General features: G+C 37.9%; 1 protein-coding gene and 1 pseudogene across 1 annotated transcript; one reads left to right on the top strand and one right to left on the bottom strand.

Moving 5' to 3' along the window:
- Nucleotides 1-11,666: 11,666 nt before the first annotated feature.
- On the top strand, nucleotides 11,667-16,451 carry LOC126691239 (pentatricopeptide repeat-containing protein At4g21065-like; annotated as a pseudogene).
- A 754-nt stretch (nucleotides 16,452-17,205) lies between these two features.
- Nucleotides 17,206-25,372, bottom strand: LOC126693013 (probable galactinol--sucrose galactosyltransferase 2). Its single transcript, XM_050388864.1, has 14 exons — nucleotides 25,094-25,372; nucleotides 23,500-23,707; nucleotides 22,970-23,217; nucleotides 22,552-22,642; nucleotides 22,279-22,327; nucleotides 21,932-22,023; nucleotides 21,715-21,822; nucleotides 20,629-20,745; nucleotides 19,381-19,933; nucleotides 18,934-19,001; nucleotides 18,676-18,810; nucleotides 18,353-18,570; nucleotides 17,866-17,954; nucleotides 17,206-17,774 (listed from the first exon to the last, which is right to left on the bottom strand). Exons 2-14 carry the CDS (start codon nucleotides 23,688-23,690, stop codon nucleotides 17,412-17,414), a joined length of 2,322 nt encoding a protein of 773 aa, XP_050244821.1. The 5' UTR covers nucleotides 23,691-23,707; nucleotides 25,094-25,372; the 3' UTR covers nucleotides 17,206-17,411.
- Nucleotides 25,373-26,560: the final 1,188 nt, after the last annotated feature.

Genomic DNA, 26,560 nt, shown 5'->3' with positions numbered 1-26,560 from the left:
CATTGATTTTTTTATGTAAGTGGAATTTGAATCTCAAATATCTCATTTGACAACAAAAAACTTAATCAATTGAGCTAATTGGAGCCCACTACATTATTCAATGCAAAGAGCCAAAGACTAACGTATCTAATCTAATATTAATGAAACATAAAAAATCAAGATAACCTATTTGAAAGATTAATACCAAAAATATGTCTGTGTATGTGATGAAAAAGAACGTCATTTGTATTCAATACTTTTTTTATAGGTCATTTTCACTCCATACAAATACCACAAACGATAACATTTTAACAATCACATCCTAAAAGCCAATACAACCCTTCATTTAACACCGTGACAACAAAATCTATGTCGTAGATAATACTATACATTCAACTAATATAACTAAAATTCAACGGCATTACTATAGAATGTGCACTCTTTAAACCTATAACTCAATCAATCTATTGTCCCTTAAAACCCCAAATCATCCGAACTAAACCCACTAGGTGTGTATGTAATAATTTACCAAATTATTTTATTAAAAAAAGACATGAACAAACACCCACATTTTCCATCAAAATATATAACACAAAACCTGAAAAAACTATGCGCTCAAACACCTCAAATTTCAAATGAAAATATTTAAGAAATTTAAAAGAAACCTCAAACTTAGCTCCGCATAACTCTAACATTCCTTTTAAAAAATATTCTTTCAAAACCATCATGCAGTACCATTTTCACTAATCAAGCTCCAAAATTATTCTCATAACCCTAAATACGGCCACCAAAAATTTAATAAAAAGCTAAAGGCATTCAAGACGTACAACCAAAGCACTAAAATGAAAAAGAGAGACCATCTCATCATCATTGTTGAATGTTTTCGTGCATATATAAATGTTACAATCTAATTTTAATTATATTTTAGTGTATTATTACTACTAACATCTTATTTGTTGTATCACATTGATTTCTGATTCATTTATTTAGCATTTGGATGCAAATCACAACAATTCGCTAATTAGAGGGGCATCATGATCGTTAGCAAATCTAGGTTAATGGAAGTTCCAGTTAACACCCTCGTTCAATCTGAAACCAGTTATATATATAGGTCTTACAGGGTTAATTTTTTAGCGATGAATCAGTTGCATGCAAGGTTAATTTCAAAATAGCAGAATTTCAAAATTTTATATTATCAACGACTAAGGTGGCACACACAGTTTTATGCTCAATTTTGCTCAAAATCCGAATCTACTTAATTCAGTCTACTTCATCTGTTTAGGCCTCTGTGTTTCGGTCAGTACGAGCTTGCTGCTTTAATGTTTTATTTTTTAATTAAAAAGTTATATTTATAAAAGCAAGCCTTATCAAGAACTCTAATAATGAGATTGGGTATGTCTAAAATTTTGTTCTTGATTTTATAGGATGGATAATTTTGAAAATTTGTGTTTTAGAAAACACAAGTTTGGTGTAAACTTTGAAAAAAAAAATTGTATTTTAAATTAAAATAATGTTTTAAAAACACAATTTAGTACTGTAAAACACAAAATTTTAAAAATTTGCACTAAACGTGAGTTTTCTAGACACAATTTCAATGCAAAAAGTGATATAACCAATATCATGTTTTTAAAACATAATTTTCAAGTGTACATTATATGTCATTAGCTTTTGATAAGTTGGCAATTTTTGTTTTAAATGGTGTTTTGAAACACAATTTAACCACTAAAAATCATGTTTAGATTCATGGAGAGTTCTCAAATAAATTTTCCATAACACTAATTTAATAATTATTAATAAATAATTTTATTTTTCCAAAAAAAAACCCCACTATTTTCCGTTGATAATTACATATTTTGAATAACCAATGTATCACTTAAAATTGGTATTTATCCATTATTTTATTGATGAGCATACACATAAGACATGACATGCAAGAGGTTGCGACAGTGTTATATCCTCATCATCATCATCATCATCATGACATCACAAAATATTATATGGTCCAATATACAAGTTAGGTAATGTTGCAGTGAACTTTCTTTTTTTAACGGTAACAATTAATTACAAGTAGGAGTGAGGAAATGAAACACATAATCTGTTGTTATCGAAGAATTTTAATGTGAATGTGGAATATGTTAATTGTGGAATGAAGTTGCCGTAATATGTTTGTGAGGTATGGGGAAGGTAGGGCAAATTTGGTTTTAGTTGAAGAGGGATCGATGGCTCTCATGCATGGCGTTGGCCATTTTATGACTTAAAAAGGTTTTATTATTTATTAGGACATTTTTCTATGATGACTTAAAAGTTTCCAAGTGCATTTCACTTTCACAACAAGAATGCACCTCATGAAATAATTTCTTTTTCTTATATAACAGTTGATATGAATTTGAATGAATCAAAAGCAAGATTATTTACAACAGGAGTTTTAACTTGCACAATTTGGCATACTATATGCATTCATACCGGTTTATGTATAATATAAAAAAATATATATAATTTACACATATTTGTTTAAAAATGACCAACATTAGTTTGTATATAATTGTGTAAATTTACAAGTTTACTATAATAGCCGTATAAATTTACATTGACACTATTCATTTTGTATTTATAAGTTGCTTATTTTTTTCTTTACATATCTCAAGGATGAAAAAAGAAAGTGGATGACGCTTGTTGTGTGCGTGTAAAGAAAAAGAAATAATTAAAAAAAATCAAGAAAAATTGATATTTTAATGAAATATAGTGTAAAAATAGATAATTTGATGTATGATGTTTTGAAAAATAAGTATTTGAAATAGAAAAAATAAGTTCTTATGTTATTAAAATAGACAGAAATTTTTGTATGAACTAAAATCAATGCTCTAAGAAAGTGGTTTTTTTTTTTTTTTTTTTTTTCCTGAATAAATGAAGACAATTGCATTTATAGTATACAAATTATCCCATCTAGGATCCTTTCCAATTCAAATGCTATCAATTCTATCCATTTCACACTTGAAATTTTATTTTCTAAGTCTAACGACGGTGTATAAACTGCTATGATTAAAAAATTTAATTTGAACCACGAGATAACGAAATGGATAAGATTTAAAATTAAAACCACCTTTTCACATGTATAACGTAACTTTGCAAAAGATCATTACACACCACGTATGCAAGTTCCACCAATGATATTAGAAAATGGTACTTGGGCGATTTGAATTCTCCGTAGGTATGGAGCAAATGTTGATTGGATGGATACATATAAATACTGTACATGATAAAGCATATATAGGTATGGAGCATATGTTGATTGGATGGATACATATAAATACTGTACATGATAAAGCATATATAGGTATGGAGCATATGTTGATTGGATGGATACATATAAATACTGTACATGATAAAGCATATATAGGTATGGAGCATATGTTGATTGGATATATAACTACCTATGCTTATCATGTATCTTTTTGTCATGTGGAGACCAAATGGAAGATGAAGATTGTGTGACATATGCAATTGATAATAATCAATTTTCAAAGTTTTCAGGTAAAGCAAATGATCTAAATTTTGGCCATTTTCTATTGCCAAAGGTTTGATAAAAAGAAAGAAAATCATACTTGAATCTATAGTTGTTTCTTCTTCAACTAACACAGAAGATGCATCTGGTTCAAAAAAAAAAACATGTTACCTCCTAATGAGACAGGTGAAGTTGCTTGGATTCTTATGAACATCTCTATAATCCATGAAAGTTTTTTCGTTTTAGTTTTTTTGCTCGTGTTCTTATCAAATGTAATACAACTACTCTAACTTTTGCTAGTACCTCAAAAGAGAATGAGGAGATCATTTGTTGACTTATTTTACATCCTCAAATACTACTTTAATTTATCTATTTTTTTAACAATACACTTTACAATACACCCAACATCTCCATTCTTATTTTTATATACAACTCATAAAATAATATAAACTAACCAATAAAATATACTCCTATATAAAACTACCCATGAGAGAGAGAATAAAATATAGTATTTGAGTTTACAATTTCATGAACAGTTAGTTATAAATATAAGGATTTAGAGCACTAGCATTGAGAGGTGTAAAAAACCCCCAATTTCTATTTTACCTCCTTGACCCTTAAAATCATGCAACATCGGGGTATGCAAACTTAAAAATTTTTTCCAGCCTTGCTACAATAAGGTTGCACATATGCAACCTTATAGCATTTGCATTGGTGGTCCTAAAAAAATTAGCTTTTAGCGATTCAAAAAGCTACTTTATCTAATATCTATTTTAACATCACACTTTACAAGACACCCAACATCAAAAGTTCTATTTTTTTTACAACTTCATTTAAATATTATTTCTTGTTTTTTTCTTTTTCTTTTTCTTTTTCTTTTCTTGGAAAAAACCAATTTGCCAAATAATTTGTGGGCAAAATGGGAAAAAAAAAATTCTCTTGCCATCAAGCTAAAGTAAAAAATAAATAAATAATTACCAAGATTCCTATGGATCAACTAAACTAACATTTCTTAATATTTTTAACGGAGAAATTACACTTTCTCCACCTGTAATTTACCCAAAAAACATTTTACTTATATGTAATTTAAAAATTAGTACTTTACCCACTTGAGGTATGCTCCGTTTACCTCTTGTTACCCACCTTTATTAAAAACAAAAATAAATTTGTATTTTTGTTACCATTTTATGTCTCTCTCATTTCAAAACATAAAAAACTAAAAAAATCAAGAGAAAAGAAGATTTAAAAACTAAGTTTTATAAAAATTAAAACTTAGCTTTTAATTTAGATCAGAAAAGATTGTCCAATATGATCAATTGCTTCATTAAATAACATTATCATAATGTAAAAACAAAATTTCAGAAACGTGACAGTTTGAATTCGATAGACCAATAAGATAGAACCGAAAGTACACACACGTTGCTTTCTGCATTGCCTTCATCGCAGCAGCTCCAGTTCTCAATGTATCTACAGTTTCAGTAGTTGCTTTTTGCACCTTCTAACAATATCATCTACAACATTGATATACAAGAAACTTTAGATATTAAAATCATTCCATGCAGCAACAAAACAGAAACAACTTTTTTTTTTTTTTTTAAAGAAAGTATAAAACACCAGTAGATATAAAATATGATTACTAAGCGTAAGTCCAAATATTAATTATAATATTTTCATTGTGAAAAAGAGGAAAATACTTTTTATCATTGAATAAGGCAGCTGCAGAGGTTGAAAAGGCAAAGGAGGGGTTTGGGCTAGAATAATCATGAATTCGCGATTGGAAATTCCCAAGCTGCTCTATTTGCTGTTCATATAGCCTCTTCCTCTTCAAACATTGTATGGCTGCTGCACTACAAGTTAGCATTCAACCAATTATTATTATTATTATTATTTTAAGAATAATGCTAGCAAACATATTGTCGTTCAAAGTCCAAAATAATAAAGTCCAACCATATAGCGGTAATCTAACTTGGAAAATATTAGGAGGCTTTTGGTATCAAAAATCAGAAATTAAACAAACTACAATAACTGTAAAACTTACATAAGAGATAGAATGACCGCGTTACATTTACAAATTCATATAGCAAATTAAAAAAGTGGATCATAAACTGTTACAGTGACCCAATGTAAAATTGTTTTTACAAAGCCTATCTTTTAAATATTTTTTTTCTTTTGATTTTTTAGTTTTTTATTTTATGTTTTGAGAGGATAGAGACATAAAATGGCAGTAAAAATATAAATTTGCTAATATTTTTAACAGAAGTGGGTAACGGGAGACAAATAGAGCTTATCTTAGGTAGGTAAAGTGTTAATTTTTAAACCACAGCTAAGCAAAGTGTTTTTCGAGCAAACCACAGGTGGGCAAAGGGTAATTTTCCCTTTTTTAATTAAAACATCCAAGATTCGAGTTTGTGGTGGATTCAAGGAATCGAGGTGCCGGGCAAGGTACACAATAGAGGGGGAATCCTCTCCCACCCCCATTAGGAGTGATTGAGGTCATCCACGCTGCCCCGAGGGGCGTTGTCGTGACTAGGAGGAAATGTGTGTTGGCTGTAGTGCCAGTAGAAGACTACTCGGGCAAGCAATCATCCGAGAAGAAGATGAAGTTCACACGAGAGCCCTTGGTCGGGTTTGATGGCCAGGTGGTGATTCCCGAAGAGCAAATTTCCCTTCCCGTGAATATGGAAGGAAAGGAAGTAGTAGTAGCATTTATAGTGGTTGTCTTGTTCTCTCCTTATACAACAATCTTGGGAAGGCCATGGATCCATGCGATGGGGGAAGTCCCATCCACCCTGCACGTGAAAGTTAAGTTCCGTATCAAGTAGGGCATCGCTGTAGTAAGGAGAAGCCAACAAGTGGCTAGACAGTGTTTAGTGGCCGCAATTGATTGGAAGCATAAACAAGCCAAGCAGAAGGAAACATCCGAGGAGGTCCCTTTATAGCAATTATAGGAGCCCCAAGAGGTAATGGGGGCTAGCTGTGCTGAGGAATTAGTCAGAGTATGAATATTGCCGGATGTTGACAGGTGTTTTCAAGTAGGGGCAAGTATGGGGGATAAGGATAGGGTGGAGGTGTTACTTTTTCCTATGCAGAATGTAGATGTGTTTGCTTGGAGCTCGTATGAGGTGCCCGAGGTGGATCCTGAATTCATAGTTTACAAGCTTAATGTAGACCCATTATACCCTCCCAAAAAGCAGAAGTCGAGGAGATCGGCTAAGGAGCACGTCAAAACTGTCAAGGAGAAGGTTAAGAAATTGAAGGAAGCTGGGGCACTACGGGAGATATTCTTTCTAGAGTGGCTTGCGAATACCGTAGTGGTCAAAAAGAAGAATGGCAAGTGGAGGGTTTGCGACGACTTCGCTGACCTGAACCGAGCATGCCCTAAAGATCCATTTACCATGCCGAAGATTGATCAGCTGGTAGATGCCACCTATAGACACCCGAGGATAAGCTTTTTGGATGTCTTTCAAGGTTATCACCAAATCACCCTGACTACCGAAGACCAGGAGAAGACGGCGTTTATATCCCCTGATGCTAACTATCATTATACCATAATGCCATTTGGGTTAAAGAATGTCAGGGCCACATATCAGCGTATGATGATGAGAATGTTCAGAGATTAGATCGAGCGCACTGTCGAGATATACAATGATGATATGGTGGTAAAAAGTAAACAAGAGATGCAGCATGTTGGCGATCTCAAGGAGGTGTTTGAAATACTCTGAAGACACAAGCTATGCCTCAATGCTGATAAATGTGTTTTTGGAGTGGGAGCTGGCAAGTTCCTAGGGTATTTGATCACCAACTGAGGAATAGAAATTAACCCCGATTAGATCACAGAAGTAAAACGCCTTAAACCACCGAGCAATCCAAAGGAAGTTCAATTACTGACTGGTATGTTAGCTGCCCTTAACCGGTTTATTTCCAAATTTGCTGATCGGTGTCGTCCATTCTACTAGCTTCTAAAGAAATGGAAGGATTTCAATGGGACAAGCAGTGTGAAAGGGCTTTTCAGGATTTGAAAGAGTATTTGACATGGGCCCCTATGCTAACGGTCCCAAAGCCTGGAGAAGACTTATACATGTACCTCTCGGTGTCCGAACATGCTGTGAATGCCATACTGCTGAGAGACTAGGGTGTGCAACAACCTATATACTATATCAGCAAAACCTTGGTCAACGCCGAGACGAGGTATCTACCTTTGGAGAAGTTGGTGTTGGCGTTAGTTCATGCCATGAGGAAGTTACCCCACTACTACCAGGCTCATATCGTTTACGTATTGACCGAGTATCCTCTACAGTCGTTACTAAAGAGATCTGATTTCACAGGGAGAATAGCTAAATGGGGGACTCGGCTGGGCTCCTTTGATATTAGGTATAGGGCTAGAAGCTCGATAAAGGGTCAAATACTCGTCGATTTTGTTGCAGAGTTTTCCCCAAAGAGGGGGGATGAGATGGTTTACTCCGTGGAGGTGGTCCCGTGGAAGGTGTTCAAGGACAGTGCATCAGGAGCTAGGGCTGGAATCGTAGTTATCACATCGGAAGGAATAAAACTAAAGCATTCCTTTAGATTGGGCTTTAAGGCCTCTAATAACGAAGCCGAATATGAAGCCCTGCTTGCCGGATTGAGAGTTGTTTCCGATCTAGTTGCCAAGGAGGTGGAACTACTCGGACTCCCGATTAGTAGTCAATCAGATGCAGGGAAGCTTTGAGGCCAAAAACCCCCGGATGATGGAGTATTTACAGTTGGTGAAACAAATTGTAGACCATTTTCAAAAAGTTAAAGTGATTCAGGTAGCCCAAGGAAAGAACCAGCATGCTGATTCCTTGGCCACCCTAGCGTCATCATTAGCCGAGGAAATTCCTCGACTAATAAAGGTGGAAGTGGTAGCAGAACCGAGCATCAATGTAAGGGTTAATGTTTCTACGGTAATAGCGGTTGGACTGTGTTGGATGGACCCAATTATCAATTTTCTAGCCGAAGACCGAGTGCTAGCAGATGAAAAAGAAGCAAAAGAAGTATGCCGAATAGTAGCTCGGTATTGGCTATCAACTGATCGGAAGCTATATCGAAGATCTTTTGACAGACCCTACCTACAGTGCTTGCACCCCAACAAGGTTGAAGAACTCCTTACCGAGCTACATGAGGGAGTGTGTGGCAATCACATGGGAGGACGTTCGTTAGCCCACCAAGCAATGACTCAGGGATTTTGGTGGCCGCGAATGCAAAGGGATCCTACCGAATATGCGTAGAAATGTGAGCAGTATCAAAAGCACGCCCCAATGATCCACCAACCGGCAAGAAGCTTAAACCCCATTATTAGCCCTTGGCCCTTTGCACAGTGGGGGCTAGATATCGTTTGTCCATTTTCCTAAGCTACAGGAAACGGAAGATTTGGACTAGTAGCTATGGATTATTTCACTAAGTGGGTGGAGGTGGAGGCGTTGGCAAACATCCGGGATATGGATGTTAAGAAGTTTGTATGAAGGAACATAGTGACGAGGTTCAGGGTCCCAGAGTCACTAGTGTCGGACAACGGGTTGCAGTTCGATAGCAGATCTTTCCATGAGTATTGTAGCGATCTCGGCATTGTAAACCGGTATTTCACCCCGGCATATCCATAGAGTAACGGCCAAGCGGAGGCTACCAATAAAGCTATTGTGAATGGGTTAAAAAAGAGGTTAAAAGGTTCTAAGGGCAGGTGGGCAGAGGAGTTGCCTAACGTTCTGTAGGCATACCGAACAACCTCAAGGAGGTCTACAAGGGAAACCCCTTTTTCTCTAACATATGGAGCGGAAGCAGTTATATTGGCAGAGATAAACCTGTGCAGTTCCCAGGTTGTAGGATTCAACCCCACCAAGAATTCTGAGTTAATGTTAAAACAGCTGAACTTGTTGGAAGAACGCTGGGAATCAACGACTATTCGGCTGGCAGAGTATCAGCAGAAACTTGCTCGGAGGTACAACATAGATGTGAGGAAAAGGGAGTTTGAAGCGGGGGACTTGGTACTCCGTAAGGTGGTGGGGAATACACGAGATATTAATACAGGGAAGCTAGCGCCAACCTGGGAAGGGCCATATAGAGTCACCGCCATCGCGGGCACAGGGACATACTATTTGGAAGATTTAGAAGAAAAACCGCTACCCTGGCCAAGGAATGCCCACAATTTGAAGAAGTTTTATCATTGATCATCCGTACACGAGGGTACAAATTAGATGTAATCTCATATGTATGTTTTATTAATTAATATGAAGATGATGTTTATCCATGCAGGTGTATTTAATTCCATCATTGTTAACTCATTAACCTTGGCTCGCAAATACAAGGAAAGTTTGGAGGACTAAGGCAAATTATTCTATTCTAAGGACAGAAACCTGTCCCAGGTTTGATCATCATCACCGGGCAGGTGGAAACCTTACATCAAAAATATCCTAAGGATAGAAACCTATCCTCGGTTTGATCTTCATCACTAGGCAGGTGGAAACCTTACATAAAAAATATCCTAAGGACAGAAACCTGTCCTCGGTTCGATCTTTATCACCAAGCAGGTGGAAACCTTACATCAAAAATATTCTAAGGGCAGAAACCTAATCCTAGTTTGATCTTCATTATCGGTCAGGTGGAAACCTTACGTTAAATAATCCAAGGAAAGAAATCTGTCCCCGGTTCGATTTTCATCACCGGGCAGATGGAAATCTTGCACTAGATGTATTCAAGGATAGAAACTTGATCTCAGTTCGATTTTCATCACCGGGCAAGTGAAATCCTTGCGTTAAATGTTTCTAACAAGGCTCTTGCGCGGTTCCCCTTACACGGCTCCTCACAATGGAAGACTCCGTACCTGGTAAACTTTGTACCTGGTTCGGCCTAATTATCTAGTCAATGTTTTTTCTAAATTGGGCAAAGCATGGCAATTACAACTTGCAAAGAGTTATTCTTCCAGCGTAGGATATTTCTTTAAGCCTATCCCGACCACTATATATGTAAAGATATACTCGATCCTATAAAAAGTCAAGGACACACTATGATTGAACTGCCCTGCTAGTTGGAATAATGAGTAAAAAAGATAAACAAAAACAACCACAGTTAAACGTGTTAAAAGATAGCCTAGTAGTGATAAAATAATCGTTCACAGAATGCTCGATCTCCAAAGCTGAGTAACAAAGCAATTGAAGCAAAAGGCAATTAAAATTAAACAAATGTCTTGTTATCACAGCCCGGTAACTCTAGGAAAATAAAACTTAAGCATAGAAAAGTAAGACTTAGAAAAACAGAAGTTAAATTAGTGTTCTGTCACCACATCCTGGTGACTAGGCAAACCGAATAGATAAAAGAAAAGTAAACGCAAAGAAAAAGGTGATGAATATAGAAACTAGTTAAAAACTTAAGTAGTAGGGTTGGTAGGAAAGAAAAGGGCTGCATCATTGGCGTGCTGGTCTGGAACATCCTCGGTAGGCGGTTGTTGGGCTTCTTCATTTTCTGGGGCATTAAGGTTGCTGGTGACCTCGAGATCAACAATCTCCACGTGCATGCCAATTGCTTACACCAGCTCCCCCATGCTGGGTGTATCTTCATCATCGGCAGTGTCAGCCTGGCTTTGAACAAGAGGAGCAGGAGTCGGGCGTGGGATTTGTTCCAGATTCCTCAGTGGGGAATCCTTGGGTACTCCCAACGCCTGAAGGGCAACCAACCACCCCTCCTCAAACCCTTGGACCCGAGCTTGATGGACAATAGGCTCCACAGAGTTCTTAGCATCCATCAAGCCTTCATTGTACCACTTGTTCTCAGAGGCCTCAAGGGTCGCCTTCAGATCGGCCATTTCATCAACATGGGCCAAGTTCAAGCTTTCCGCCTGCGCCAACTTTAGCTATTTCCCCCAGCTTGGCCTCCATATTTGCCAATTTCCTCTCAGCTAACAACCGGGCCTTCTTCGAGGATTAGGCATTCTTCTCGGCGACCTCAGCGGCTTGGCCCTTGTCCCGCGCCGTGGCATTAGCAACATCCTTCAACGCCTTCTCCCGCTCAGCCTCCTTGGTAAGCTCCTTCATCCTTTCACCAAGGATATGGGTTATTTGCGCAGCCTGGTAACACCACAATAACAAACTTAGGAGTAAAAAAAAAAAAAAATCGAATCAAATCACTCGCGCAACAAAATAAATGAGAAAAGGAATGAGAAGAAATTACCGCGATGGTGTGCCATTGCAACTACCATGCAATGGATTCCTTAGAGCCGTCCGAGAAGAACTGGACGTCCTCAGACAGCAACACTCCGTGCACCAAGCTCTACACCACCTACCCTCCTTCACCTTTGTCCCAAGTTCTTATACTCGCAGAGGCTGGCAGGGGCCCATCGCCGAGTGTGAAAGTAGGCTGCCAGTTGGGCATGGTCCGCGAAGATGAGGCCATTTCAGTGCCGCCCCAGGCAGCAGGACAGGGACCACTCACCGATTCCCGTATTGTGATCCCGCCTAATGGCTGAGGGGGAGTTTTTACGGGCGCGTCACTGGAGACCTTAAGTGTTTGGTCCAACACACGTTGCTTCTTCTTAGGACGGCTAGATGGGGGAGGGGGGGGGGGGGAGAAGGAGGAGGAGTATGGTCCTGGCCTTGAGGTTGTTGGGGCTGAGCTGGTGATCGGGGACTGGGAAGAAACCGATCAGCACTTAACTTCCTCCTAGTTACCATCTCCACTCCCTGTTCGCCCTCGGCTACTTCTGGTTCGGCTGCTTGGACTTAACCTTCATTCCCTTCAACGAGAATATGCTCCCTGCGACTTCGAGAAACGCGCTCAGTTGATTCGTCTCTAACTGGGGCAAGGTCCTTCGCGATAGTATAACGAAGGCCAAGGTCTCGAGCTTCACCAGTAGTCAGTGAGGGGGGGAGGAAGTTTGCGTGCCGGACGTCTATGTATGAGAGCAAAGGGCTATCTACCAACAACGCTTGGCTGAATGCTTTCGCCGAGAATCAAGTGGGATGCTCGGAGTTGCCCGTCTATGTGCACAAAAATCTTCGACCTAAGGACGAAGTTGAGATCTCTCACATGTACAACTCGGAGATCTAGTTGAAACCTTCTTCCTTCTGCAACAAACCAACAAAAGACCGGCTAATTTATATGCAAATAACTAAGAGATTCAAACTTAAAGCAAATAAAGGTTCTCAGTATTGACCAACGTCACGCGGTGAGAAGGGATAAGGGAGTTCATCGGCAAACCAATTGCTGCTCACCCAGACAAATTCCCCAACTGAATTTCTATTGGAATCAGGAAGGCATGATATCAGCCATACTCGCATATGCCTAGTTTTTAAGTAGTAGTCGGTTTTAATGTTCCTGCACAAACTATACATGAAATTAATATCATGGTGGTTTAACTGTAGACTGAACAATTGGTTTAACCTACTAATGCAACTCACCACACAGTAAAAATTGGGGGAGAGTTGGTTGGGACACAAGCCATAAAATCTAAGGGTGCCTATGATGAGAGAGTCAACGGGGAACCTAACCCCACCCTCGAGAATGGCCATAAGGGGGAAAAATACTGTGTTTAGGTCAGTATGCTTATGGAGATCGATATCGCCCACGTGACAGTAGGCGATGCCAACATCTTTAGGGACATTGTAGGCTGCTCTAAAGCTAGCCAAGAACGCTTCTGAAGATAGAAGGTGGGAATAGCCCATTACTAGACTAAGGTTCTTAAACTAAGAACAACGGAAAACTGAAAGAAGAAGAGAGAGTAAAAGGAAAGGCAGAGAGGACTTACTAGGGGCCCTAGGAAGGAATGGTGTTCTGGGCTGGAAGATGAGCGCACGAAAGTAGTATGCTCGGCAGAGAGGGAGTTTGAAGGATGGAAAATGTAAAAGTGAAGAAGAGACTTAGAAGGAGATATATATAAGAGCCAAAGGAGGAATAAATAGCATTTAATAAATAAGGGGCGGGAAATTCTACGAATCCCCATTGTAACTGCCACGGGCGCTGCCTCGATTCACGAACTGTCAGACAATGATGATGGTTGAACCAAACAACCAGATACAATGCCCCTTTTAAAGGCACATTAATGAATCTTTTAACTGCCTAGTATCTACCCATTAGGCTTCTCGGATAGTTTGTATCTTAGAGTCCTTGATTTGTCCCCAAGGGCCGGGCACAATTCAAGGGAGGGCTAATGTACGGCATAGGATCCCCAGGCCCGTTTGGGCCTTGAACTTCAACCTTATAATGTGGCCCATGGGCCCAATCCTCTTGTCTGAAGCTAGGCCCTAGGCATGCTGAGGCCATGGGCCCGGACCTCATACCTTTACACTCAATTCAAAGCCCATTAGACATGCAATTTTACTCTGTACATCTCACGATTCATTACCAGAGACCTGTTCAGCTAACACAACTTGGTCGGGAACGTTATTGCTCAAGGATGCTATATCTCGGTTGCCCGGTATTGCCTTGGGGAATATCGCTACCGAACGTCCCTCCTAAGGTGGGAACCAGTTCCAAAGTCACTACTCCTACTCCCAACTAAACACCCACTTAAAAGCAATGGAATTGGACCCCCTTGCCCACTAATAATCTTGAGTAATCATAACCCCTCCGCTAATCTTGAGATATAAATAAGAGGCGAGAATGGGGAATTGGGGGTTGGGAGAATTCTAGAGAGAACATAGAGCAAAGAACACAAGGAGAGCAACAAGAGAGAAAGGGGAGGAATCTGTAGGAGTAGAGTGTTCTATTGGGTCTCTGAACTAAGAACTACCCAAGTCAGAAAATCCAAAGCTCACATCATAAATAGATTGTGAGGACCAGCCCATCAGCCTCATTTTTGGCGCGCACAAACCCCATTATGAATGTGAAAAGAAGGAGCACCATTCTCCGTGTTCTAGGAGTAACTAAGTATTACTCCTTGAATGGTAGAGTAGATACTAATTAAAAAAAAAAATCATCATGCAAGGGCACCAATTTGTTTGTTCCCAAACTTAACCGTTAGAAGTGGTTGTGAAGTTTCCCGCGTTGTCCAACCATACAAAAACATTCAGATGAATCCAATAATGCCCCAACATGTGAGTCCTCACCCAAATCCACACCCGCCTCCTTCTCCAAAATCATAGCCTTCTGTGCTCTCTCACCCTTCAATGACATCAATTATGACTGCCGAGTTTCTCTCAAATCCCAAACCCAAACATATTCTCTTGGAATTCCATGATTAAGGATTGTTCCCAAATCCAAATTCCATTAAGGGAACCCGTTAATCAATTCAAAAGATTGGTTAAAAGAGGGTACCCTTGTCCAAACTCGTTCACCTTAGCCTTTATTTCTCAAAAGGGTCGACAGGTTCGTATGTGTATTTTGTGATCTGGGTTTGGCTCCAACCCGTTTGTTCAAACTACATTGGTGAATTTCTATGCAAAATGCGAAGACATTGGGTTATCTAAGAAAGTGTTTGATGAAATTTCTGAGAGGAACTTCGTTTTCAGGACTGTGGAGTGCGATGATATGTGGGTATGCAAAGGTTCAATTAGTCAATGAGGCTTTGGATCTGCTAAGAGAAATGCTGAAGATGGGTGTTGAACCTGATAAGGGATGGTTACCGTGATTTCAGCTTGTGCCATAGCAGGGTCTCTAGATAGGGAAATTATTGTGTACTCCCGGAGTACCATAAATGCGTACTCTCTCCTCTCACATAAATGGTGGGTCCCACTAATTAAATTCATGGTGGGACCCACCATTCATGTGAGAGGGGGGAGTACGCATTTATGATACTCTGAAAGTACCTAATAATTTTCCCTCTAGATATTGGTAAGTAAGTTCATGCATATATGGAGAAGCAGATGATTGATACTGATCTTGAACTTAAGAGCAAAGAAGGTTTTTCATGAAATACTGGTGAAAGATATAAAAGCTTGGAGTACAATGATTAAGGGGTTTGCAATTAATATGCTTTTGGAAGATGCTTTGGAGACATTTTCTAAGATGGAAGAAGCCAAGGTAATGACATAAAAGAGTAGCTTTAGATTTATCCTTTAAACGCAAATTAGCTAATGCATTATGCATTAGAGGTTTACTGCAATTGTGAGCTTATTAAATAATTATTTGTTTGCCAAAGGTTCAAATTACGTTTGATTTCTCCTAGTGTAAATGATCATGCTGATTTCTCTTCGGGTGAAGCCTAACCATGTAACATTCGTTGGTGTTTTGTCAGCATGTGCACATGGTGGGCTAGTTTCAGAGGGTTGGAGATTTTGGTCAAGCATGCTTGAAATTGGAATTGAACCGTTTATGGAACACTATGGTTGCATGGTTGATCTACTCTGCCGAGCCATCCTTGTTGATGAGGCTTGCAATCTTGTTGAGGACTTGGCCATTCCACCAAATCCAGTAGTTAGGCGAACATTGCTTGTAGGTTGCAAGAAGAATATGACGTTAGGTAGAGGTGAAATTGTAGCTGAGTAACTTCTTGAAATAGAACCACTAAATGAAGATAATTATTTACTCCTCTCAAATTTGTATGCATCAATCTCTCAGTGGGAGAAGATGAGCCACCTGAGAAAGAAGATGAAGGAGATAGGCATCAAGGCAGTTCCAGGGTGCAGCTCCATTGATGTTGATGGATTAGTTCATGTGTTTGCAATGGGTGACTGGTCCCATCCTAAGACCAAAGGAATTAAGAGAAGTTTTAAGAGAGATTTCAGAATGGATTCTTGAATATGAGCACAAACCGTGTGTTTCAGATGTATTACACAACGTGGTTCATGAAGAGAAGGAGAGTGCCCTTGGTGAGCATAGTGAGAGGTTAGCCATTGCTTATGGGCTATTAAGGAGTAAAGCACCAGCTACAATTAGGGCAGTAAAGAATCTAAGAACTTGTGGGGATTGCCATGAAGTGACAAAGATTATCAACAAAATATATGATCGGGAAATCAATATTAGGGACTGGATTCGATTCCATAAATTCATCAATGGAACTTGTTCTTGTAGGGATTTCTGGTGAACATCAATATTTTGAACATCTATTACATTTTTGAGCTACTTATCATTTTATTTATGGCCTCTATAAAAGCAGAACACTCCTTTATGTGCCAAGACTTTTGTATGAGGTCCAACTTGCTTAGCAAGCATAGACAAAAAACACCTGGAGAGAGATTAATTAATCAACAATTTTGTATAGAGAAGTTGTAATTTTTAGATTGGCATCAAGTAAGCCGCATCCATTGACAAATCATATTTCAGAGTGCTCAAAAGTGTTTCCTAATTTCTGACAATCAGTAATCTCATGGTATAGTTGGTTTCTTTTCCTCCTCATTTATTTGATGTAAATGAAACATAAAAATTTTAAATTTAAAAAAAAAATTAAAAAAATAAAAATAAAATTTCCAAGCATGGATTATTTTATTGCCCAAGTTTACAATTTGAGCACTCAATAATTCCTGAACATGTATATTGTTCTTATTTATCTTGTTCCTTCCATTCGTTGCATCAGTGCTACAAGACAGCTATAAGGTAAGTTTGATCCCAGTATCCATGACTGATGACTAAACATACAAATAGATGTGGTACTAAATGTGATTGGTGGGCTTCAACCACTTCATAAATGAATATTTATATTGATGACACATTATTTTATAAGGTCAATGTAGTAAAATTGTAGTAACCATAGCGCAAAATATTTCCGGTTTCTTCTTTGCCTCATTCTCTTTTGCAACCAAGCCGCGAACCATACTCAATTGGCTTAACATGGCCAAGAATTTATAGCACATAAAGAAATAAGCATTTTTATTAAAGAGAAATGGAAACAACAAGACATGGTTCGCCCCAGTTATTCAAATGTAAAGCTCTCCTTCACTCCACCTTGTAGTACACATTGTCACCTAGTCACCTAGTCTAAAGCCATGCATCACCTCTCCCTAATAATGGTAGCATGCTACTCAACAAGTTCGTTGTATTGAACTACTTAAACTTGGATTTCAATAGGCCATCTGTACATCTCCTCTTCTGCCACAGGGATGTCAAAATTAACCAATCCAGTGGCAGAGTCATAGTTGAAGCTGGTCTCAGCACCGCCCACATTGCACTTCAATGGGCGCTGGGAAGAGTAAACACCAAACCGTCCACATCCCCGGACTTTGAGCGTAATTGTTGCGGTTGGAGATCGGTTCTCACTGAGGCAAGTAGTCAGTTCCGAGGAAATTTCACCATCAAAGTGCTCAGGTTTCCTGTCTGAAGCCATGTGGATCTCAACCTGCTCCACAGCACCACCAGTGTTGAACATGTCGAGCAAGCCAATTGGTGCAAATGAAATACTGGATGTTATTTCCTGCATCACAGAGAATCAGCAAATTCAGTATCTCTAATTAAAAGCGCAGCCTGAGAGAAAAGGACATAAACGAGCAACCAGAAAGACTCACCTTAAGTGGACAGAAATGGAAAAGTTCGTACTCAAGAACTTTTAGTGTCACAGGCAGTGAAGCACCCTTTGGCAACCGAACCACTTCCCCTGAAATCCATAAAGGTAGGGTTGATTTCAATTTTTCAGAATGTTGTAAGAATAAGAATAGAAGTTTTACCAAGATTCCTTATTTTGAGCAAATGTATAAGACTGAATTAATGAATTCTAGTATTACTTGAAGATTCTAATAAATTAATTAACTCTTTCATAAGAATATCGCAAATAGAGCCATTGCAAAGAGTAGTTCCCCAAGCTGGAGCTACTTTACCATATTCCAAATTCAATGGTTTCAATAAATCCCCTACAATGGTTCATTTTGGACCAGATCTTCAACTTAATTTGGTTAAACTCTTCATCCACAAATTTACATCAGTTGCTTGCTTACAATAGCGCCTACAGGTCAATTTTTCTTCACACAAATGGTCACCTCAAAATAGAAAAGTTACCTGATCTATAGGCATAAACTATCATCTCTCCATTCCAATCTGCACCGGCAACTTGAGAAATGAGTTCAACATCAGCAACTCGAACGGAACCAGTAAGGGTGCCAGGAGATGCATCATGGATGCGGGTCTTCTTCTCAATCTTGCACCATCCAGCACCTTGGCAGTTGAACACACCAACTACTCCAGAGCATTTATTCACATTCCATAACTTGAGCAAGCTGCAAATATAATTTTTCACACAAGTTCACTACGAGTTCTCTAGGAGAGCTCTATGATAAAGAATCAAACATGTTAATAAGAAGATGACAGAGAGAATAACAAACCTTGTCCCATCTCTAGCTGGATCAGCAAAGAGACAGTCACGAGTGGGTCTACCAGGTAGCTGCGCACGGAGAACTGATCCATCAGGGAGGACCAGCTTCTTCAAAAGTTCAAAATTGTGATTGCCAGGTTTATCACTGTTAACAAGAAGTAAAGATTTGCATTAAAATATAGCTATCATAATGTGTTACAAACAACACAAAAACTAATTCACATTGTAACTGAGTTATTTTCATTTATAGAGTTCCTTGAAACAATACCTAACATAGATTGGACAGCCACCAATTGCACGAGCGGCACCATGATAATCTGCTGCTGGGTGTAGACTCTGCAAATTCAAGAATGTTTCTTGTGATGATAATAAATTTAAATCATTGTTTGTATTCCTTCATTTCCAACTAGATGATAATAACATCATGGTAAATTGCTTAGCAAGAGGGTATTTAAAACAAGATAAAACTTGACCCATCAAAGCCTTCACCAAATATAAAAAGTTGGTTTATGCAATCATGTTGTTTTCTAGAATTATTAAATTATCTTATAGTACTGATAAGCATGTGAAGATCAAATATTCATTTCTAGATCTATGAGAAATGAACATGCTTCATTAATTCTCAAAATGCCCTTTTCAAACACTGGCTCAAATAATTGGATTCAGGCTTGATGAACAAGCAAATTATGGCAAAAAATGATTAATATCCACTCACATGGAACATATCCCAGTCAGGTTGCATGAATTCTCCAAGGAAGAGAGAGTTGTAAGCCACAGATGAAATATGGATGGTGTGGGAAGCAGGGTCATGAGGGTAAAAGTCATCAGAAGCTCTGACCACAGCAGTCTGCTTGGCACTATAGATCCCATCAGTGTTGTGACACATGCAAGCAATGCATCCATTATCAGAGAAGTTTCGAGCAATTGAGGCCTCAAGGGCCTGGCTGTAGCTACGTGTGAGAGAAACTCTACCACCATGGCCAGCACCAAGAGTCTCAATAATGTTCTGTACGTCAACTTTTACTCCATCTACTCCACATGAAGCTAAGTAAGCGTGAAGCTCATTGTAGAAGTCAAAGACCTTCTTAGGATGCACCAGACCCAGGCCATGGACGGCGAGGCTGTCCATGACAATGTCTGGTTGGTTGCCCATTATACCGGGGGACTGCACTGGGTATGCAAGAGCAGTGTCATAGTGTTCCATACCAGAAGCTGCCGGCTTCACTCCACCCCAGTAGCCAGCTAAAGCATGCCATACGTACACAAACCTGTGACAACAAGTAATAGAAATGGAACTTCATGAGTAAAATATGTTATTTCCTTGGAAATGTGTTTTCCTTGATTTATTTATTTATTCTTAACACAAGGTTGAACCACTTTTTGAACATATTACTTCATATCCCTTGCCACCACATATATGCTTTCCCAAATTCCCAATAGTCACTTTTGCCATCATTCTGATCATGCTACTAATAAAATTTCTTCCACTCGTCCAATGATTTGACTAAAAAAATTGTGCACAAACTAGATTATAGATAGCATGCTCATAAAGCATGAAATAAAAGAGCAATTTTGGTCATATCTTTTTTTTTTTTTTTTTTTACAATTCAATTTTCAGATCTCAATTACAGGATATTAAGCAAAGAAAAAGCATCTATTTTGTTTGAGTGGCTATCATGTCTGAACAGATCCAAAGATAGTAAAAACAAAAAAAAAAAACAAAAACAAAAACAAAAACAAACATGATCCAAAGATAGTAAAAACAAAAAACAAATATCGCTTCTGCGAATTTAGCTAAGGCATCTGAAGATTATAGCAAACAGAGATTGTATAAAGTATTCAAGGCCATAGGAAAGAAGAATACTTTGCAGTTCTTATCAGTTGTTTTGGGATACACACCTGAAATGCAACACCCCAGTAGAATTCCAAAAGAGTAAATAAAATATCAACTTGGAGTACTTACTTCACATTGTGATGTTGCTTGGCTTCATCCACAACTTGCTTCAAGCCAGGTTCATTTTTCTGGCCGTTCTTTTGGAATTTTTCATTCTCTTTTATTCCTGTCAATCTGGTTGCAAACCTGCAAGAAATAAATTAGCCAACAAATCAATAACCAAATGCCTTATTCAGAACAATGAGCACTTGAAAGGAGAGAACAGAGGGCCGCGCGCGCCTGCAGGGGGGGGGGGGGGGGGGGGGGGGGGGATGTATGTGGTGGTGGTTGGTTGTGCTTCAGTAAGATGACAATAGAGGCCATCCTCACAACTTGACCTCTACCAAGCTGTGCACATGAAGAGACAGCACCTAGACTAAGCTAAGGCCAAAAATCAAGAAAAGATTCAGGCATTAGACAGTGTCCTGCAATGTCTCTGCATTACTATGAGGGCCAAAATATACAATCTGTCTGGAAATACTGTGATTCAAATAGTTGCCTCCAATGGGTATTATAACAGCAAAAGTACTGAAGATAAATTTTTCTGTTGGTTTCTGCTTATAGATTGGCATATCAAAATTCTCACCCATGGGCTGATAAGGTCAGCAACCCACAAGTGCAAAGCTCATATTCCAAAAGTTCCTCAGAAAAACAAGGCTAGATAATGACAGGTCAAACACTGGGTTAACACTCTTTGGTTGTTCCTTAGGTTACTTCTTTACATCTCTTGAATCCAGTCTAACTTTAAGTATAACTCAGGGAATTTATTTTAAACACGAAGAAACAGTATTCTGACACACAATAGTCCCTTGAGGTTCTGCATAAATAAAACTAGAAACTAAATATCTTTGAAACTTCAAATGAGCTGTCTTCTAATGCAAACTTTGTTCCTCTTCCAATATACCAATAGGAGACTCAAAATGAATAATTGAATTATGCAATTCCTCACAGCCACAGGTCTCTCATGTTGCATGACATGACAAGAAATCAACTAAATGAATGGCACAATAATCACAGCATCAAGAATTCCTTATTGGGGTTAAAAAGAAAATGGAAATTCATAATGTATATAGCACATCGCTTGAAATGTGCATGTGTATGAGAGAGAGATCTTACTGTGCTCCTTCTTGTACAACACAATTGGTGTCCTTGGCTTTATTTTCAATCTGTTGCCAACCATCATCTATGATAAGGAATTTTGGTGGTGTCCCTCCATCAGATAAGCTGGTTCCAGAACAGAAATCAGTGACAAAGCATCTATTATTGTTGTTTTTGGAATTTAAATTACCAAGTACTGATGCTGTCTAACTCAGTGCCATCAGCTTATAATTACCTTTTAAGGCCTTGTTCAACACCCTCAGCTGTGACCTCGGTGTAAAAAGCATCCCATGTGCACCAGCCAAACCAGTCAAGGAAAGAAGGCAACTGAATACAAACAGCAAAAGAGTACAGTGAGATTCATTCAGATATTTCTTATGAAATTGACTGATCAACTTGCTTTGCTATTGAACATTTTTTTCATATTTTGAGAATAACAAGCATTCAGACATGTCTTATAAAATTAACCGATCAAACTTGCTATGCTATTTAACATTTATTTTATATTTCAATAGTTTCTGTGCTTCTTAAGCTCTGCACATTTCCAATTGACTGGAACCAAACAAAGAGATCTGTTCTTACCTTTTTCTTCTCGCGATGAAGAAAAGTTTGGATGTGCTTTTCTACAGCCCTGTTTAACAAATAGAAATTAAGGAGTCATGACTCATTCACAGGAAAGTAGGAAGCAAAAACAATATCTTCACTCAAAATCCATTTTTACCATTTTTGTTGTAACCATGGATAATATCAAATACAGAAAAATCCTAAAAAGAATTAGCTTACAGCATTTCAGAGGGGAAAAAGAAGAATCTAAATGCAAGACAAGAACATCATTCAAGGAAGTTCAGGACTTACTTTACAGCTTGGTTGATTACTTCAAAGGGATTGGTTCCAGCATGCATGTAAACAAGGTGAAGGCCTTGATTTGTCTCTACATCATTATCTCCTGCAAAACCAAATCACACCACAAAAAACAAGTTGTTTCGGTTCATTCGAACTCGATCCCTTCTATTTTTTTTTTCTTCCGCAAATGCTATAAACTCCAATAGATTGATTCATTTGAATGATAAAAGTCATTCAGTGGTTTCTCCTGTCTGATTTTGTTCGCATTAATGACAGCTCCACCCCACATACAGGTGGTTACTGGTTAGTCCCCTTCATGGCAGATGGGATGGGACTGAATTAACGGAAGGTATGGCCCTAAATAATGGTATGAAAGGCAAGGTGTGTTTTGCCTGCACCAGATAAATTTTTATGGCCATGGTCTACTCACCACTGTCGAGGCAAATCTCTATCTCATTCTTGTCGTTGCCTTGCAGAACAGCACGGAACTGGCCTTCAAGGAGAGGGAGGAAGACAGTGTAGATGGTTGGGGTATCATCTTGATTGCCTCCTTCTGTGTCATCTTTGCTCTCTATGAGCATGAATTGGGTCTCCAAAGGAACATCTTTCCCACATGTCCCCATTCTTTGTGTCATCCACCATAGCTTAAATCGGAAACAACACATGAATCTAAGATCCCTGTTACAAATCAATCTCACAGTTATACTTGGAAAATTTTAACATATGTTAAACATTAAAACTTGACAAATGAATTGTCTTATTATGGCATAAAAAATAAAAATAAGGTTAAATTCAGAATAGTGAGAGTTCATTTACCAATTGATTCTAAAACTCAAAACTACTGTACTAGCATAGTTGGCTGCAAGTGTGCAGATCAATAATATTAATAGCAAACTTTCTCATTACACTCATGCATTTCCACATACTACATTAAGTGCATGACAAAGCATTATAACTTACTCTAAAACACCCATAGGGAACACATGGAGGCTTTTACTATCAGAAGCCGTGGCACCAATGAAAGCACCGGTGACAAGCCCCACGCCAGGTCCCGGAGTCAGCACAATGTTATCAGGCACTCCTGTCAGAATGGTCTTCCCTTGGACCACAAGGTTCCCATCGTTGATGGAGATCTTTGGTGTGACCGTCATTTTTGAGCTCTTAAGTTCTGTCCCAACATATTAAAAAAAAAAAATGATCATATAGAATGAAACAACAAACATAACTAAGAACAACATGAAAATTTTACAAAATCTAAAAATGTACAAACTGTCGCATCATTTAAAAATGAACCTTTAGTTTAATCAATAGATAAAAAATAAATAAATCACCAATAAGACATAAGAGAGATTCTTATAAGAACCTAGGGGGTTATAAGTTTCGCATAAGCTTATCCGTATATTCGGATAATTGCGATGTGACTTCAATGATAGAGGGATTAAAGTGGTGGTAGTAATAGTAAAGGTCCGCCTCAAAAGTGACTTTTGTGGTGGAGGGATCCACCTCAATGCCTGTATTGATGGAATCTTGTTGATCATCATTTTTTCACCAACACAAATTGCACCCAAAAACTTTTAATTTTCAAAAGCCTCTTTCGTTGTTTGTTTATGAAAAACGCAGTTAGTTAAATAAATAAATCCAAACAAACACACTCGGTTGTTTAACTTGTTTTCCTTCTCTTATATTATATATGTTCACAAACTTTGACTCCTCATAATTAGAAGCTAGATGAGAATTACGGCACAAGTTTTCTTGGGGGCTAAGAAATATTAATTCAAACCTTAAAAAATCCTAGATATGGCAATTAATTTTGTTTTTTCAATTATTTCCAAAAATAAAAGTTTTTTTTTTTTTGGGTTAATTAACCAATTACACGAAGTTCAGGCGGTTTCTGCAACATAGAACAAAATGATTTTGAGGTTTGAACAGCCGCAACGGTGGAAATGATTTTAGATACAAACCTTTTTCGTATAACAACAAATTTGGAAAACATAGAAAATCTCACGAAACCGACTATTAAAAAGAGAGGGGCATAAAGTGTTTGATAATGTTTAGATTAAAAGAAAAAAAGTGCTCGGACAACCTTAAATTAAATTTTCAGGTTTAAGACAGCAAAAAGAAAATATTCTTTTTGATGAACTTGAAGATGATGTTTGAACTTGTTTGTCTTTATTTCTAATTATTTTGGTTTTCAGGTAGAGTTATTCTAGAGAGAAACAGAGTTATTGATCAAATTAAAAAGTTTTACAGAGTTCGCTACAATAATATTTGGTAACGAATCGTCGTGATCTGCGAGAGAAAATCAGGTGCAAGGAACGTAAATTCATTCGGAACTATATATATATTCAGTATTCAAGTTCGGGCATGCTCTTCAAAAAAAAAAAAAAACAACCTCGAATATCAAAGAAACAGTTCAAAATATATTGGTCACCGCAGGCAGCTGGAATTTCCACAAAACAATTTAAGAAGAACAGCAACAAAAGCTAAATATATATATATATATATATATATATATATATACTCAGAAAATGTCTAGCTCCTTTTAAAAACTCACCGGTGCAGCAAATGAAAAGCCCTCGCTAGCTGCTGCTGAGTCGAAAGTGTTCACACAAATTATTAAGCTTTATGCAAAAGAATTACTCCTATGAGTTATGAAAAGGAAGCTTTTATGAGTGAAAGATCACTGCTTTTAGTTTTAAAAGCAATTAGCAGAAGAAGCTAGCGCATTCCACGAGGAAATTAATGCTCCTCTATCGAATGCTTTGAAAATCAAAGGAAGCTCACGAGAAAGAACGAAGCAATATTGTTATACTCTTCGATTGAGTGAGTTGTGAAAATGAAACGAGGTAGGCTTATATACCCGTGTTAAGTGTTAAAGTTCGAGCATGTTCAGGAACTAGATGTTTCCTGATCTTGACATCTGGATTTTCAACTGCAGATTTCTTTTACTTTTTTATGAGTCCTTGTTTTTTCTTTTCTGATAACCGGTCAGAAAATGAGTCCTTGTTTTTAACTTTAAAATATTTAGGATATTTTTTGGCTTTGATCTGAATGACCCACGTGAACCTTATAATTTCTCGTGAGCCGGTGGGGTGCGGTTTGGCTATTGGGGAAACATTAAGGACACAGACACGAATGGAGAGTTGGAACCTGGAACTCTCCCCCAGTCTCCCAGATAAATTCCGATGAACATGTCCGTACTATAGTGTTCATTATTTATTTATTTTATTTTTTTTCTGAATATAGTGTTCATTATTAGTTGTCACTGCCAAAATCCCTGCATATATTATATGCCTCTCTTTTTGCAATGCAATACAATACTATTTCTTTTCTGTTTTTTAATCAATCATTCACTTTATGCTTATGAACCTATGGGCTATGAGTATGATTAGCTAAGGTTTACATGTCTTCTATTGTATGTAAAGGTGTTGTTCTTCTCACCCATTTATTGGTAGATGCAGTGGAAAACTTGTCACCGCGCGTGTTGAAACTTCAAACAATTCTAGTGTCAAATACTATTTTGTCATCGTCGACTAAATTTGACACTGTTTTTACCTCAAGTGCTACTAGCACCGTCCAATAGCAAAATGCTGAAGCTTTAAAGATATTTTATTCAAATGTCGAGATTAAGAAACTTTTCATCTCAATCTTTGATTTGCAATTGTATGGTGTAAAAATCCTAACTATTACATGATTTGTATCTGATTTTAATCCGACCACAAAACACTTTCTTTTTTTTTTACTACAATTTTAATATAACAGACTATAAATGGTCATTTATCACTTATACATAGACTTATAATTTTTCTTTCACTACCCACACTCTATCATATCACAGTGGTTATAAAATAATTTATGATATATTTTTTTTCTTTTATAAATGTTATTAGTAGTTAGGTGACTTCCCGTGATATTTTTTGTTTTTACCCTTCTAGCTAGGAAGGTAATGTTGTCATTGTCCTCATTTAGTCTTACCCTAACATTGGACTAGCAATTAGTCACCCGCAAACTTTATACGACT

This window comes from Quercus robur, chromosome 7 (genome assembly GCF_932294415.1).
Source record: "Quercus robur chromosome 7, dhQueRobu3.1, whole genome shotgun sequence".
Classification (NCBI taxonomy): Eukaryota; Viridiplantae; Streptophyta; class Magnoliopsida; order Fagales; family Fagaceae; genus Quercus; species Quercus robur.
The sequence above is the reverse complement of the archived record's forward strand: the minus strand, read 5'-3'. Positions and strand labels throughout refer to the sequence as shown.

What these genes read in the sequence shown, in the direction of transcription:
- LOC126693013 (XM_050388864.1), bottom strand. Translation starts at nt 23,690, where the DNA reads ATGACGGTCACACCAAAGATCTCCATCAACGATGGGAACCTTGTGGTC. An exon ending in TTCCCTATGGGTGTTTTAGA is followed by an intron (nt 23,218 to 23,499) that starts GTAAGTTATAAT and finishes GATTTGTAACAG; the next exon opens with GGATCTTAGATTCATGTGTT. An exon ending in TTCATCGCGAGAAGAAAAAG is followed by an intron (nt 22,024 to 22,278) that starts GTAAGAACAGAT and finishes GTTTGTATTCAG; the next exon opens with TTGCCTTCTTTCCTTGACTG.